The 16,762-nt window shown below is 54.1% G+C and overlaps 2 protein-coding genes across 3 annotated transcripts in view; both read right to left on the reverse strand.

Moving 5' to 3' along the window:
• TOP3B (DNA topoisomerase III beta) overlaps nt 1-2,281 on the reverse strand; it is a 30,259-nt gene extending 27,978 nt beyond the window's left edge. Inside the window, exons 1-3 of the mRNA XM_043978896.1 lie at nt 2,156-2,281; nt 1,346-1,538; nt 8-139 (exon numbers count right to left, since the gene is read on the reverse strand). Coding sequence (XP_043834831.1) covers nt 8-139; nt 1,346-1,415 — 202 coding nt within the window. The 5' untranslated portion in view covers nt 1,416-1,538; nt 2,156-2,281. The remainder of the gene's footprint in view (nt 1-7; nt 140-1,345; nt 1,539-2,155) is intronic.
• A 2,916-nt stretch (nt 2,282-5,197) lies between these two features.
• Nucleotides 5,198-16,130, reverse strand: LOC122734314. 2 transcript variants are annotated; one of them, XM_043975047.1, is made up of 6 exons: nt 15,877-16,130; nt 15,510-15,633; nt 8,934-9,109; nt 7,430-7,509; nt 6,626-6,727; nt 5,198-6,332 (listed from the first exon to the last, which is right to left on the reverse strand). In XM_043975047.1, the coding sequence occupies exons 1-6, from the start codon at nt 16,096-16,098 to the stop codon at nt 6,155-6,157; spliced, it is 882 nt and encodes a 293-aa protein (XP_043830982.1). In that variant the 5' UTR covers nt 16,099-16,130; the 3' UTR covers nt 5,198-6,154. The 2 variants fall into 2 exon arrangements, with proteins under 2 accessions (XP_043830982.1, XP_043830991.1); XM_043975056.1 differs by lacking the exon at nt 6,626-6,727.
• Between the last annotated feature and the right edge of the window lie 632 nt (nt 16,131-16,762).

Genomic DNA, 16,762 nt, shown 5'->3' on the forward strand with positions numbered 1-16,762 from the left:
GCCTCACCAGTGAAATCCAGGGTCATGACGTGGCCACAGACGGATGTCATCTTGAAGCGGACGGTCTGCCCGCTAAAGGATCCAGTGTACTCGTGGACCGAACAAGCTCCGTTCAGGCCCTTGTGCGAGGACATGTTCCCTGGGAGAACAGAACAGTTAGGATGAAGGAGGAGGGATGAACCCCTGGGCCTCGACCGACTAACCAGCATCGCAGCTGAGCCCTCCTCCCAGTAATGGGACACAAGATGTTAAGTGTCCCAGAATCTCAGAAGCCTTGAGTGTCAGGGCCACGGGGACCTTGGGCTGTTGGCCTGGGGAGGCCCAAGGACCCTTCTCAGGAGGACGGTTTTAACTCCGTGGGATCACAAAGAAATCCAATGATATGGAGATGCTCTCATCAGAAAGCCAGGTTAGGAACACTTGCTCTAAGCCCTCCACTTGACAGCCAAGGAAACTGAGGCCGTGTCACAAAGCAAGCTGAAGGCACAGCTGAGAAGAGAACCCAGGCCCGGCCCTTCCTCCCAGCTCTGCCCGATGCCAAGATCTCCGGGTCCAGATTTGATTCTTCTTCACTTTCCCATATCTGGAAGCAGGGCACTGGCTTTGTGGGTTAAACAGGCTGCGTCCCTCCTTCCTCCAGCAGAGAAACGGCCAGAAGGGGGCAGCGGGCAGGCCAGGCAGTGGTCTGGGAGGCAAAGGGAGCTGCCGGGAGGTGATCTGCCAGTGGTCCCAAGCCGCAGAAAGTGGCAGCACCTGAGGCGGGGTCTCTGGGAAGTGGCTGCCAGCACCTGATGACGTGCCCGGGCCGGCCTCAGGGACAAAGGACCCTTCATGCCCGCGGCCACCACCTGTCTCAGAGCAGCTGGAAGAGAGAAGCCTCACACAGAGCTCACCAACCTCCCCTCAGTTCCGGACCGAGGAAACGAGGAGAGAATAAAGTCCCCAAACCCTCCCTCTAGTCTGGTGCCCACGACCTCGGGCTCCGGGCTGACCCAGAAGCTGGGAGGAGGACAGGGCGAGGCAGATGAGGGGAGACATGAGGGGAAAACGGGGCCTTGGCCTCGATCCTGGGCGGGGGGCAGGAGGGCTGCCTTCCAATATCTGGAGGAGGAAGGGACAGACACCCTGGAGGCCGAGCTGGGCAGTCAAGGAGAAGAGTGACCGCAGGCTCAGCCATGGTCCTGGTGCGAGGGCGCTGGGACGCCCGCCCCCTCCCCTTCGTGTGCAGAACAAGCCAAGGACACAAGAACCCCCAAACCCCCACGGGTGTAAAAGCCCGAGCGCTTGGGGGGCTGGCACAGGGTCCGGGGCACACAGTCCGGGGCGCCCGGCAGGGCCTCCTCACCTCTGGACAGGATCTTGGCGATGGACTGAGCCAAGGAAGGCTTCTCCGCCACCATCAGCACAGTCTTCATCTTGGGCAGCTCCGCGGACAGGGGGCGCTGGGCGAGGCAGCTGGACACGGAGGGGCACAGAGGGGCACCGCCGGACACGAGGGACACCGGGCACACGGGGCACGGGCGCTTGGGCTCCCACCTCTGCGGGGCAGGCGGGATCGGGGGGTCAGGGGGGAGGCCAAGGCCCAGCACCACCTTCCCTCGCCAGGCCTGGCTCTGCTGAAAGGCGTCTTGGGGGGGGGCGCTCTCACGGGGGGGGGGGGGGGGGGGGCGCTGCCCCTTTAGGGCGTGGGCGCCTCGAGGGCAGGCAGGGGCTGCAGCCTTTGGCCCCGCACACAGTAGGCGCATAATCAGCCACCCTGCCACCAGCCACAGAAGGGGAAACTGAGGGGGGGTCACAGGGCGCGGCGCGGGCGGCAGAGGCGGGACTCGAACCCAGGGTCAGCCAGAGCTCTGCCAGTTGGACCGGGTGGAGGGCGGGCCCTGCGGAGCCGCTGCCGGCTGGGCACCTGGGTTCAAGTCCGCCTCGGGGGCTGGACAGGTGGGGCCGGACTCAGTTTCCCCTCTGCCTTGGGCGGAAGGGGGCTGAGGAGCGGGCTCGGTGGGCGCCGCCTCCAGGCCGCCCCCCGAGATTCCCCCATCCCTCGGCCCTCCCCACCCCCGAGGCTGGGGGGGGGCCCGCAGGCCCATCTCTCCCCCCTCCTCACTAGCGCCCCGCCCTCGGGCCCCGCCCCGCCCCGCCCCGCCTTCGTCCTCACCGCTCCTGCTCGGGCTCCGGCTCCGGATGCAGCTCAGGGGGCCGCCATCGCCTCAGACGGGCACTTCCGGCTCACTAAGGGCACTTCCGGCGCGGCCACCCGGTGTCCCGCTAAGGCGGGCCGCCGTGCCCCCCTTCTGCGCATGCTCGTTGGTTCCGGCTCGCTCCAGCCTGGCCTAGTGGAGGGAAGATGAGGCGCATGCGCAGTAGAACTGACCTACCCTGGTGAGGTGGGGCTAGGGCCCGGGGGAAGGGGTGAGAGGGGCGGCGCGGGTCTTTTGTGAAACGTCTGGTCTTTTTACTGGGCGGGACACTCGGATTTCAATCCATCAGTCAATCCACAAGGCCTTATTAAGCACCGACTGTGTACCATGCACAGTGCCAGGCGCTGGGCATACGATGACCAAAAAAGTAGCCCCCCCCCCAACGAAGTCACATTCAAACGGGGAGACGAAGCCCCACCCCAGCCCAGTGGAGCCCTCCCCGTCTCACACATTACTGCCCTCCCTCCTTAGTGGCCTGGAGCTGCCTCCCCAAGCCCAACAAGCACTCCCCCTCCAGGACCCCCCATTTACTGTCGGTGACCCCATTTCTGCGGCCTCCTTGACTCTGCAATCTGCCTCGGATCCTCTGCCCCCCCTCCCCCCAAAGTTAGCGACACTGTCCCTCTCTGTCTAGTCTCTGTCTAGTCTCCGTTTGACTCCTCGGCAGCTCAGCTACAGTAACACGGGATCTTCAGTCTGTCCCTTTTTCCTGAACTGGGCTTGTCTGCCCCTCTGGGGGCAGCCCAGTGGTCCTCGGCTCGTGGGGGCTCACCATATTAGTGTTAGACTTGCTGTGGACATTTGATTGCTTTGGACCTACTTGAGAGGAATGATATGGCCTCCTCAGTAGGCAGGATACATTATTCAAGTCCCAGGGGCTTCTTTTCCCCCATCTCCACCATTCCTTCCTTTTCCTGCTGCTCCTCTCAGATAAGAACATTATTCAAGCTCTAGGAGCTTATCTCCCCCTCCCCAAAATTTTCCTTCCTTTCCCTGCTGAGTTAGCAGAGGTTTTCTGAAGTTAGATAACAAAGAATAGTAAAATCTCATGGTCTGGTTGTCCCACAGAGTGAGGGCGGCAGTGGCGGCACATCTTGGGGGGGGGGGTGTCTACATGTTTCGAAGTGTCTTGAAGAATGTGAACCCGGATGGGGGAGAGCCTTTGCGTTAGATCTAGGATAAAAAGGGAAATTTGCTGTGGCAAAGCATGCCACTCTTCTAGAGTGCCTGCCCTTTCTTGCAAGATCATAAGAAAACGGCCTTCCTTCTTTGCAGCAGACCGGGAGTCGTGCCTCAGTTTATCTGTTTCTAACATTACTGAAGCTCAAAAACTCCGGAAAGAGTGACCCACCAGCCACCCGTCCCCAGGAACAAGGACTACAAGCACGGGTCAACCCTTCCGGCACCAATGATCTCTTAATATTTCCAACATGCTGCTCCAGACCCTCATCACCTCCCCCCACACACTACTGCCATAGCCTCAGGCCAGTCTGTCTGCTGGCCTCCAGTGTCTCCCCATGCCAGTCCATGGTCTATTGCACTGTCAAGGTGATTGTCCTATAAAGCAGGCTTGACCATGTATGTCATCCCCTTACTTAGCAAACTCCAGTTGCTTCCCATTGCCCCCAGGCTCAAAGGCATTCAGAGCCCTTGCTAACCTTGTCTTACCTTTCCTGCCTTAGACTTTTTCTCACCCCCTGCCCCCATACACTCTGCAGTCCAGGGATCCTGCCCTCCATCCATCCCTTGAACAAGCCACTCCATGCCAGGAATTCTCTCCCTGCTTACGTCTGCCTCCGACTTCCCCATCCCTCTCAAGGCTTATTTATGTCAGCCTTCCACCTTTTACCTCCAGTTCATCTTGTACATCATCCATGTTTGAATGTTGTCTCCCCCATTAGACCTCAAGCTCCATTAGGGCAGCGACCATTTTTGTCTTTCTTTTGTTCACCCAACATTTCCACTGCTTGTCACGTAGAAGGTGCTTGTTCCTATTCCCAAAAGGCAACCAAACTGTGCATACCCTTTGATCCAGCAATACCCCTTGGTGGGTTCTCTATTCCCAAAGTGATCATAAAAAAGGGGAAAGGAGGGGCAGCTAGATGGATAGAGCACCAGCCCTGGAGTCAGGAGTATCTGAGTTCAAATCCGGCCTCAGACACTTAACACTTACTAGCTGTGTGACCCTGGGCAAGTCACTTAACCCCAATGGCCTCACTAAAAAAAAAAAAAAAAGGGAAAAGGACCCAAATGGACAAATATATTTCTAGCAGCTCTCTTTGTGGTGGCAAAGACTTAGAAATCGAGGGGATGCCCATCCACTGGGGAATGGCTGAACAAGCTGTAGTCTATGATGGTGATGGAATTCTAATGTGCTGCAAGAAATGACAAAGTGGGTTAATTTCAAGAAAATCCGGTGACGACTTTTATGAACTGATGCAAAGTGAAGTGAGCAGAACCAGGAGAACAATTTACACAGTCACAGCAATATTGCAATGATAACTCTGGTCAATACAACCATCCAGGGCAATTCCAAAGGATCCACAATGAAAAATGCATCCACCCTCAGAGAGAGAACCAATGAGATTGAAGCAGATTTTTTCACTTTATTTTTCTTGGTTTTTGTTTGTTTTGCAACATCTCTAAAATGAGTATCTTATTGCTGGCCTTCTCCATAGGCAGGGGAGGGACCAGTGGGAAAAATTTTTGAACTGAAATTTTAGAATGAATATTAGAAATGGAAAAAAAATACATTTGTTCCCCTTTGTGTGTAGGGTCTCCCCCCAGAAGGGATTCACAGGGTCTCTTTTAGAAAGATACTCAGGCAGCTAGGTGGCGCAGTGGATAAAGCACTGGCCTTGGATTCAGGAGAACCTGAGTTCAAATCCAGCCTCGGACACTTGACACTTAACTAGCTGTGTGACCCTGGGCAAGTCACTTAACCCTCATTGCCCTGCCAAAGAAAAAAAAAAAGAAAGATACTCAATGTACAACACAGATCAAGAATTGGCCAACTATTTATTGACACAAAAGAAACTCACAGAGCAGATTCATCAAAGTGCATTAACAAATACTTCAAATAGAATAACCCATAATTCCTATTAGACTTTCCCAGAAGACTGTTCCTTCCAATGTTAGGCGACAAAATACCATAGGGATGGCTAAAGAGGTAAATTTCCCTTTCACCTCAGACCTCTACCATCTGAGTAATTCACTTTGTTTCTTATCCTCTGGCAAGTCAGCTGATGGCTTCAGCTCAGCCTCCAGGTGGTGGTCATCTCCTCTGACAAATTATTTTGGAGACTGCCAACACCACTGACCTCTCAACATCACAAGGTTGCTGCGAAAGTTAGGAAACACACGTCAGGATCACTGTTCAGAGCTAAAGAGGTGGCCAGAGCATTGGGGTCAGCCTCAGGCCCATTTAGGGCACCTCTTGGACTCCCTGTCATGTGCTGCTGCTGGCAGCAGACAGGGACCCCCCCACCCCCTCCCTGCAATCCAAAGGAAAGCTCTGAGGGTGGCCACATGCTTGACACAACAAAAGCAAGACAGACAGTGGAAACTGCTGCTCTTTTTAGGCATCTTGAGATGGTGGTTCTTCCACAAAGAGGTAGCATAAGCTCACATATTTAGAGTGGCAAGAGACCTTCGAGATCATCAAGGTCACCAAAGACCCCAATGAAGCCTTGGATCTGCCCCCATTCTCCAGGGGATTGTTCCTCCCATGTCCCACACCCCTCCAATCACCCACATATACTTGACAGATGAGAAAACCGAGGCCCACAGAGAGGGGACAACTTGAGCCCTGACCTCCCTGGGATGTTGTCAGCGTCCCCCAGTGCAGCCCCACCCTCTGAAGCCCAGGACCAAATGGGGAGTCCTTGGGCAAATGACAGGCAGCAGTTTCCATGGAGAGCTTTATTCATTCTTGAGTTGAGAGTGATAGAGGGACGTCATTGTGGGGCACTGCTGGGAGAATCCAAGCTCTTGCTGTCACCGTCGCTCTCGGGATCCTCCTGAGGCCTCTGCATAGGCTGGAACTTGAGCAGCACAGGGGGGGTGAAGACAGAGGCGTTCCCCATGGTGGGGGCTGAGCCCTCGGGATCGCTGGCGGGGCCCAGGCCCAAAGACCTGATCAAAGGAGGGGTACCACTGAACACAGAGCAGGGGCTGGAGGAGAGGGGGCTGCCTCCCAAAGGAGGGGGCAGCCTCCCAGAGGAGGGGGCAGCCCATTACTGAAAGGCTTCAGCTGACCCCAGAGGAGGGAGGGCCCAAGGTGGCCTGAATGACCCACAGGGCCCCTCTGGCGCAAGACTCTACATTTTAGGAAAGAAATGGCTCTGGGGCCTGCCCCACACAACACTCGGCTTCAGCGGCTCCCGCTGGGGCCTCTGGCTTGGCCGGGCAACCTGAGATGGGCTTACCAGGGAAAGCCAGAGCATTGGAGCTTGTGGGTGGGGTTTGCAGAGAGCCAGGAAGAATGAAAACCACCAGGGTTAAGCACCAGAGGAGTCAGATCAACCATTCTGTGGGAAGACAGGAGACAAGGGGACTGGAGAAAGACTCAGCCACCTCAGCTGACCCTGACCTTCCCCCCTCACTGCCTTCCCTAGCCTGCTTCAGCCACGGGCTCTGCCCTTGGACAAGGCTCTTCACCTCCCTGGCTCTGTTTCCCTATATGTCAAACAAAGGGATTAGACTAGATGATGAAGTTTACTTTAAACTCTGACATCCCCTGTTCTCAGGCCCCTCCCAGCCCTGACATCCCCTGTTCTAAGGCCCCTTCCAGCCCTGACATGCCCTGTTCTAAGGCCCCTTCCAGCCCTGACATCCCCTGTTCTAAGGTTCCTCCCAGCCCTGACATGCCCTGTTCTAAGGCCCCTTCCAGCCCTGACATCCCCTGTTCTAAGGCCCCTTCCAGCCCTGACATGCCCTGTTCTAAGGTTCCTCCCAGCCCTGACATGCCCTGTTCTAAGGCTCCTCCCAGCTCTGACATCCCCTGTTCTAGAAGCCTTTCCAGGTCTGATATACTAAGTTCTGACATTCCTTGTTCTAAACTTCCTTCTAGCCCTGACATTCTCTATTCCCTATTCTGCGGCCCCTCTTTCCCTGGTTTCCCCGACTCTCCCCTCTTCCTCAGAACTAGTGCTTGGTCCTGTCTTGTCCCATGCCACCCCCCCATCCCAGTCTTCCTTGGCTATTTTCATCGTGCTGATCCCCCCCATTACCTCTTAGGGGGTGCTGACAGTCCTGTCCAGTTTAGCTGCATGACCTTCACTTCAGAGTTTGGACCAGCCAATGTCTCTGTCTGTTGGAAAGAGATTTCCTGACCTTCATGGTCTTTCTAGCACTATTTATTAAGAGACTTTGCCTAATTTGTTGCATTGAGCAAGAAAGGAGTAAAGGCACGCTAAAAGGGGCAGCGTAAGGCAGTGAGCTCTAGGAAGATGGACACCGGATGCATGGCCTCTTTCTGCCACTGACTGGCCCCCGCCCCGGGCCTCAGTCTCATCTGACAAAGGGCAGTCCTGGGCTTCATGGGCTCCTGGGTCCCTTCCCGTTCTATGGTTCTGAGCTGGGACACTCCTAAGCCAGTGCCAACATCCTCCCCTGCTGGGATCACGTGCATATCTTGAGCCCAGGGCACAGCCCAGCAAGTCCCCCTGCAAAGGATGTGCCTTTGGGCAAGTCAACTGAACTGTCCTGGTCCTCAGGGGTAGAGTAAGGGCACCATGGAATTCCCAAGCTGGAGGGACCCAGAGGCCAGCTGACCCAGCCCACGCTGGAGCAGAATTCCTGACAAGTGAATCTCCCCATGAAGACCTCCAGTGACAGGGAGCTCAGTACCTCCCAAGGCAGCCTGGTCCACATTCGGAGAGCTTGTGCGCCCCTGCAATTCCTTTGCTCTTAGTGCTGTCCTCTCAGGACCAAGATCCACAATTCTAGTATTTCTTCCGTGTGACCACCTTTCAGTGAGTGTCCCCTAAACCTTCTCCTCTCCAGATTAGATACCCCATATCCTCCCCCGACGTTTGTAAGGACATAGCCTCCAAGGCCCACGACAGTTCGGAACGCTTTCCTCTGGAAACTTCAGTTTCTCAATGTCCCTCTGAAAACCTGGGGCCCAGAACGAACATCCTCTTCCATGATGCGGTCCGACCAGGTCAGAAGTCAGAGGGACCACTGCTGTCCTTGGCCTCTACATGATTCCTCTATCGAGGAAGCTCAGGATCCACGCCCCCCCCCCCCCGGGCCCTTCTGTCAGAATTGATTCACAGTACCCTTTTTTCTTTTCTTTTCTTTTCTTTTCTTTTCTTTTTTTTTTTTTGTGGGGCAATGAGGGTTAAGTGACTTGCCCAGCTAGTAAGTGTCAAGTGTCTGAGGCTGGCTTTGAAATCAGGTCCTACTGAATCCAAGGCCAGTGCTTTTACCCACTGCGCCACCTAGCTGCCCCTAAAGAACTGTGGATTCTTTTTTTTTTCCCCCCCAAAGTACACTTTTAAACCACTGACTCCCACCCACATCTTCTCTGCTTGGTCTGACCACAACGTCCCTCATCCTGCGTTTGTGTGCCGTTGATTTCCTGCACCCAAATGCAGGACTTTTGCATTTCTGCCTGTCACATGTAATCCGATCCCACCTGACCCACTGCTCCAGAGTCTGGCCAAGATCTTTTTGGATCTGGATTCTGTCCCCGGCAAAGAACAAAAGCAGAGTTCGGCAGAAACAAACCTGTTCATCGGAGAGAGGAGGGAAAGGACCAAAGACTCTGGGCATGTACGTGACTGGAACGGATGACCTGTTGGAAGTGGTTGCGGCACGTGGCGATCGGGACAAGATGCTGCCCCCTGTGGAAGGGGGGTGTTCTCGTCTATAGGTCCCCCTCTTCCTTCTCTTCTGCCTTGCGTCTGTGACAGACAACCACTTGAGTGAGCATTTGGTGGCCTGAAAGAGGGGCCCAGAGCTGATCTTCAGCCCTGGGACCCCCGAGCCTTATAGATCCCCCCGAGTCTCAGGGTTGGAAGGGAACTCTACCTGAAGACTTCCTGCACCCAAGACAAGCCATTCCAAACTCGGAATCGCTGCTGCTGTGAGAGTTCATCCTTACGCTGTGTCGATTTCGCCTTAGAAACGTCTGCCCTGAGAGCAAAGCCCTCCCCCATTATTCACCATGTCCCCCAGGTGCCCCGAAGGACCACAGACTCTCAGCTTGGAAGGGACCTTGCAGGTTCCGGTCTGGCCTGGCCTTCACCAGGTGCTGGGCCTCTGCTCTTGCCTGGGAATCCACAACCGCCTAAGAAGAGCCTTTTCCTTTGGGGGCAGCCCGGAGAGGTTTTCCCTTTCATCAAGGACTGATTCATCTGCTTTGCTATGGCTTTTGCCCACTGCCCTTAGTTTTTGTCACAAGGATTCATCTCTGGGAGCAGCTAGGTGGCACAGTGGATAGAGCACCAGCCCTGGATTCAGGAGGACCCGAGTTCAAATCCGGCCTCAGACACTTAACACTTACTAGCTGTGTGACCCTGGGCAAGTCACTTAACCCCAGGATTGCCTCACCAAAAAAACAAAAACAAAAACAAACAATGATTCATCTCTTTTCCACCTGACAGCCCTTCAAATATCTGAAGGGAGGGGGCAACTAGGTGGTACAGTAGATAAAGCACCAGCCCTGGATTCAGGAGGATCTGAGTTCAAATCCAGACTCAGATACTTGACACTTACTAGCTGTGTGACCCTGGGCAAGTCACTTAACCCTCATTGCCCTGCAAAACAAAACAAAACAAAACAAAACAAAACAAAACAAAACAAAACAAAACCAACAAATATCTGAAGGGGCATTTCATCCTCTGGGAGAAACTTGTGGTCTTTGGCACTCTGCAGAGCACTTGTCTAAATGATGTTTAGACAGGTCCTGCATTCAAGAGACTTGGGTTCAAATCTTGAAAGCCTCAGCTTGCTTACCTGGAACTCAAGACAACATGCTACCTGTGCAAGGGTTTTGATGAAACGCTTTTGAAAATCTCAAAGAGTGGCAGAAAAGTGAATTAGGCTGAACAGATGCTGAGGGAGGATCATCAATTTTATAACCCCGGGACTATGGAATAATGATTGAATAAAATGGGACTGCTTTTTCCAGGAGTTTGCCAATTTGGGATCAGGTTCTTCATCCCACCCATTCACCTGCATCATCAGTAATCAGCCGCTAAGCATCACCTCCTGCAGAGCCAGTGTACATTCCAGGTAGCAAGGTCTGCACCGGCCTCTGTTCCAGCCAGTATCCTTGCCCTGGCTCAGTGGTTATCTCTGGGGCAATCCTGCATGTTCTGACCCAACTCTCATCTTCCTCGTCACAGCTACGACTCCAAGCTGGGGCAGCTTTAAAAATTGTCCAGAGCAAGAATCCTAATTATGGCTCAAGGTGCTGCCTCTCAAAGAGCTATCCTTGTGATTTGTACAGGTCAGCACTCAGGTGCATGGCGTGTGTATGTGTGTGTGTGTTTTTACTCCAGAGTCAGGGCCCAATCAATCCAGAAGCATTACTATACACCAAGAATTGCACTAAATGCTGGGGAAACTACTCAATACATTCCAAGGCTCTAAATCACCTCCAGGAGCAGATACAAAATCCTGTTTATCAGTCCAAGTGCTTCAGAACCTGCCTTCTTCCTCCACCTCTCCAGTCTTCTCATCCCTAACACCCTACAACACAGTCTGCAAGTCAGTGACACCAGCCTCCTGACTGTTCCTTGACGACATACCCCATAACCTGACTCCATCAGCTGTCCTCCATCCCTGGCATGCTCTCCCGCATCATCTCCACCTCTTCTGTTCAGTCCCAGCTAAAACCCCGCCCTCTATGGGAAGCCTGTTTCAGTCACCCTTCATTACGTGGCCTTCCTTCCGTTTGTTATTTCTAATTCATCTTGTTTATGGTTTGTACCATTTTTCAAGTCGTCTCCCATTAGGCTGTGAACTCCTTCAGAGGTGGGACCGTCCTTTGCTCTTCTTTCTATCTCCATTACTAAAAACATGGCCTGACACACAGTAGGCACTTAATAAATGTTTATTGGTTGATAAGAAATAAGTTTTTGCTCTCAAGAAGCCCACATTCTGATGATGGAGATAGGTATGTTAATAGGTACATACAAGACTGATACAAAATGAATGGAAGACAACTGCAGGAGTCACTAGCAGCTGTTGGGGGTGGCAGGGATAGACTTCTTCATAGAATGATTTGAGCAGATCTGCGAGGAAACATGGGGTTCTAAGAGGCCAAGGTGAGGAGGGAGAGCGCTGTCGGGACAAAGGCCTGGAGACGGGAGACAGAGTATCCTCTGGAAGGAACAAGGATGGCTGGAGCACAGAGTGACGACTGGGAGCCAGGGTTTCCCATTCAGACTGGGAGGTGCTCCACAACTGATTCTTATGGGTTTGCTCAACTTCTACCAACAATCCAGACTTCTCGAAAGCCAGATGCAAAGTGAGTTCCTTTCATCCTGCTCTCCCACGTCCCAGCTCCAGCCTTCACTCTAGTGCCACGGGTCCTCCCTGGAACCACTCAGATGTAGAAAGTGTAGAAACACGGCAGCCCGCAGCATGGTTTGGGAAGCACTGACTGAGACAAGGACACAGAGGAGGAGAGGAACGCGACGTGGAGGGAAGGAGAACTCCGCATCTCTTACTCCCATATATGTGGGTGCCCCCTAAAGCAGAGGGTGTATGATTTTCAAAATAACAATCTGATGTGTGAAGGGTGAAATCCCTTCTCCAAGAGCACCTATACTGCAGGTGAGAGCTTCAACATGGGCTCTCTTCCCTGGGGATGAAGGTCTTGGCCCATCCTGTGGCAGCTATGGAGAGTCAGTGCACAGGGCACCGGGGACTTTGTGGAGTACAGATGGCCCGAGTTCAAATTTGACCTCACGTTGATTGAGTGACCCTGGATAAGTCACTTCTCTGCCTGCCTCAGCACCTGCCTTGCCAGGGCTGTTGTCATAAAGCACTTAGCACAGGGCTTCCAAACCCCACAGACTCAATAAATGCGGGTTGCTTTCTTGTCTACATCCTCCCATAAGCTCTCCCTCGGGAGTCTGCCCTCCTTGCTAAGAGGCTTCCTTCAGGGTCTCTGGCTTGACCAGGGTGGCCATGCGGTACACGGGACAAACACTAGCCTGATTATTCCTCCATCTTCCCAAGTGATGGGCCGAGCTTCTTTTGAGCTGCTTCTTGAGCACTGGGGGTCTCCGCTGGGGCCACCAGACATCTCTCCATCACCCTTGGGGGTGGGGGTGAGAAGGAAATTCACAATCTTCTTTCTTCAGACTGTGGTGCTCTGAGTCCCAGGACCAGGGCATCCCCAGAAGGAATCGGCATTAGATAGTTAGGGTTGGGATTTTTGGAGAATCAGGATCAGAGGCAACTGAAGTCCAAACCGTGATTTTTAAGACCAGTGTCCTCACCCACTTTCATTCCATTACATAGATTATTTCTTTGTTGAAATGTGTTACTGACACTTTTGCTGCATCACTGTCTCTTCCCAGCGATAGCCCTGGCCCCACAGGGCCTTCCTTTGTGACAGAGTAAACAAGAGTGACTAGAGTTTGATACAACAAAAAATGATGCAACACACATGCATATCCTCACACACACAACACACAAGCACACATACGTGCACACACACAACATACACCCAGCCCTCCCTGGTCTCGTCACACTGAGAAGGCTTCACTCCGGACCTGCCTCTCTTTCAAGAGAGCCCACTCTCACCATTGGTCCCCATGGGAGTCACAAGAGGCCACCATATTGCTCTCATTTCTAACGTCATTCAAGGTTTTCCTTTACGTTACTGTAGCCGTTGTTCTCCTGGGTTTGCTTTCTTCAAACAAGTATTCCCAGGTTCCACTGCACGCTTAAGAGTCATCATTTCTTATAGTGTGATCGTCTTCCACCACAATCGGTTCAGCCATCCCCCAACCAATGAGTGCCCACTGTTTTCAAGAGTTGGCTTCCACAAGAAGTGGCCAAACCCATATTTCTGTGTACGTGGAATCTTTCCTCTGTCTTGGACTTCCTTGGGGCCATACACCTAGTACCAGTACCTCTGATTCAGAGGGTATTTATGGTCTAGTAAATTTTCGAATATAGTTCTGAATTGTTTCCACAAGGGTTCAAACAATTCACAGCTCCACCTGGGGTCCATTAGCTATTTGTCCTACATTCTCAAAGGGGACCATGACAATAGGGTGATGTCATGACTTTCAGGGAACTGGATTTAAGTGAGGCAGGGCAGTGCAAGGTCACCAACCTCACTCTCTCGTCCAGAGCCATCTAGGTCCAGTGACAAGATATAGATCAGGACAACCAGAGATGGCCCTGGCTATTTTTAAGGCAATTGGAGTTAAGTGACTTGCCCAGGATCACACAGCTAGTAAGTGTCTGGTGAGATTTGAACTCAGGTCCTCCTGACTCCAGGGCCAGCGCTCTCTCCACTGCACCATCTACCATTAGCTACTGTGATGGGTAAAACTACATATAGTGTTACTAGCTTTGTGACCCTGGGCAAGTCACTTAACCCCCATTGCCCTGCAGAAAAAACAAAACAAAACAAAACAAAACAAACAAACAAACAACAAAAAAAACTACGTATAGGGTCTATGTTCTCTGATGTTCTACAGCCCCCGACAGGGAATCCTTGGAGTGACTTTTAGCCTCTGAAAAAGATCTCTGTTCTAGATTATATTTAATTCTTCTCATGATCTTTCACTAGTTTGGGTCCAGGATTTCAAATATAACCTGCTCAGAGATACACTATCAGACTCATTCTTGGAAAATCAATCAAACTAACAGTCCAGATTTATACAGCACCATGTGGCTTTCAAGGTATTTTCTATTGACAGGCATGGAATCACTAAGGGGATCCAGGAAGGGTCACAGTCCAACCTGTACCTCAACAGTAATCCATCCTCTTCTATAGCACCCTTAGCTTGCCCGGGATCACAACAAGTACTGAAGTCAGGATAAACACCCAGGTTTGCTGAGTCTGGACCCACTTTTTCCAGCACCCCAGACTTACAGTCTGAGGTATCCCTAGCTTAACGAAGTCATCAGTTTCCTTCTCTGTAAAAGGAAGGATTGGGATAGATGAGCTGGCTTCTTTCTCAGCTCTCCAGTTTATAATCCTGTGACCCTTATTCAGCAATCCAAGTCATCCATACAGAGTGAGTCGTAGGTTCACCAAAGTTGTGGGCCATTGCCACATTCCTATTCAAAGGCGACATAATGCTGACTGCTTCAAATTCTAGGGCACAGCCAAGTCCCTTCAATGAGACTGGCCAAACTCAGAAGTGTGGTTTAACAATCCAGACAGGACAAAAACAAAACCCAAGTGTCTGGAGAATATCTGGAGAGCTAATAGTCTTTTTTGATGCATTGAGAGAGGCTGCATAAAATCCCAAAGACAAGAGAATTCTGGGAGGGCTGTTTTGTCTAGAAGAGGCTAGCCACAACAATGAGGGGCTCTGAAATTATAACAGTAACTGACATCAATAAAAACCCTTTAGGGGCAGCTAGGTAGTGCAGTGGATAAAGCACCGGCCCTGGAGTCAGGAGGAGCTGAGTTCAAATCCAGTCTCAGACACTTAACACTTACTAGCTGTGTGACCCTGGGCAAGTCACTTAACCCCCATTGCCTCACCAAAAATTAAAAAAATAAAAAAAAAAAACCCTTTAAAGTTTGCAGAGCTCTTCAGGCTGATTAACTATCTCATCTAAACCATATAAGGGTTCTAATGATGCCACCTGAGGCACAGGTGAAGGAAATGAGGCTATTTAGTGGGGAGACAGGGGAGGGGTCTTGGAGGCATGAAAACTCTGTTTAAGTGTCTGAAGGGCTGTCACCAGATTAACCTTGTTCTGCTTGGCCCCAGTGTGGGGAAGTTGTACAGGGACAGAGCAACCACATGATGTAAGGCTCACGGACTAACAATGAGGGCATCCCAAAGGGATTCCTGTCTAGGAAGGGGGCGTGGGGGGATAAGATGTCAAAGTGAGTCGCCATCACTAGCAGTATTTCAGGAAGGCTAGAGAATAGTCCTTGGGGTTAGTGCTGGGGCAAGGGTCTTTCAGGTCCTTTCCAAACGTGAGATTCTACACTTGCAGGTAATTGCTAGGGACTCCTCTGTCCCATGACTAGCTGCAAGGAGCCCCACTGGGTCCCATCCCCCTAGAGCATCACGCGGGGGAGGGGCAGGGGGAGCCTGCAGTCAAGTTCCCCCACTCCTTCCCCATTCGGGGACCGGGTGCCATCACCTTGGGCGTAGATGTTTAATTTTTGCATCCTCTTCTTCAGATGGTCCAGCCTCTGCTGAAGCTCCAAGGTCCCCATGCTATTGTAGTAGTTGAGGTCTCCCTGGAGGGCTCGGAAGAACCTGCCCTGGGCCAGCATGGAGGAGAGGAAGGGATGAGCAGAGCACCAGCGCCCCCCTGCGGCAGGACCAGGAGCCGCCACCTGCCCGTCACCCGGGGAGACCTGGCCCAGGGAGGGGGCGGGTTCGGGGCTAATGATGGGGGTCGGGGAGCAGGGACCCCAGGGCCCCGACTCCCAGTCCTTGGGGCGCTGGGGGCGGGGAGGGCCGCCACCCCCCTTCTACCCCTTCCCCCGCCCCCTCGCGCCCACCGTGAGGAAGGAGATGAGACCGCGACCCTCGCGCTCCTCCTGCTTCCACTTGCGCACCACGCGCTCCCCCAGCGTCGGGTTTCGGTCCATGCTGCGGAAGAGGCGGCGCAGGGAGCGCTCGGTGTACGACACGGCCTGCCGCTCGAAGGCTTCCTCCGAGATGAGCTCGCAGAACGTGAAGTTCAGGGGGTGCTCCCAGTCGAACTCGTCCAAGACCTCCATCCCCGCCCTGCAGCGACACGCATGCGCGCCGCGGCCCGGGGCTCAGGGACGGGGCGGGGCCGAGGGGCGGGGCCGGCGCCCGGGCGCGGGGCGGGGCCGAGGGGCGGGGCCGGCGGCCAGGGACGGGGCGGAGGAAGAGGGCGCGGGGCGGACCCGGGGGGCGGGGGGTGGAGGGAGCAGGGGCGGGGCGGGTCCGAAGACCGGGGGCGGGGGCAGCAGGGGCAGGGCCGATCCCAGGGGAGGGGGCAGCAGCGAGAAAGGGCGGGGCAAGGGCGAGGGGGCGGTGGGCGCCGGGGGCGCGCCCAGGGGCGGGGGCAGCATGGAGAAGGGGCGGGACCGGCACGGGGTCACGGGCCGGAGCGGCACCGAGGGCCGGGGCGAGGGAGGCGGGGACGAGGTCGAGGAGGAGGTGGAGGGCGGCGGCGGCGGCGGCGGCGGCGGCTGCAGCAGCAGCGAGGCCGAGGACAGCGGGGCGGAGCGGGCCGGGGGCGGGGCCAGCAGGGCCGAGGAGGCGCGCAGCGAGTGCGGGAAGAAGGCCAGCAGCCCCGGGGACAGCGCCGAGGACGGCGAGGACGGCCGCAGCAGGGCCGGCGACGGGGCCCGGCGGCAGCGCGGGGACGGCGGGGGCGAGGGCAGCAGGGGCGGGGCCGCCATGAAGGGCGGG

Source organism: Dromiciops gliroides, chromosome 1, assembly GCF_019393635.1.
Source record: "Dromiciops gliroides isolate mDroGli1 chromosome 1, mDroGli1.pri, whole genome shotgun sequence".
Taxonomy (NCBI): Eukaryota; Metazoa; Chordata; class Mammalia; order Microbiotheria; family Microbiotheriidae; genus Dromiciops; species Dromiciops gliroides.

Excerpts from the sequence above, each read along its gene's own strand:
- LOC122734314 (XM_043975047.1), bottom strand. The coding sequence starts at position 16,098 with ATGGAGGTCTTGGACGAGTTCGACTGGGAGCACCCCCTGAACTTCACG. Across the intron at positions 7,510-8,933 it reads CTCCTCTCTCCGATGAACAG|ACAGAGACATTGGCTGGTCC; the intron begins GTTTGTTTCTGC and ends TCTTTCCAACAG. Across the intron at positions 6,333-6,625 it reads CAATGCTCTGGCTTTCCCTG|GTCTTTGGGCCTGGGCCCCG; the intron begins GTAAGCCCATCT and ends TCCTTTGATCAG.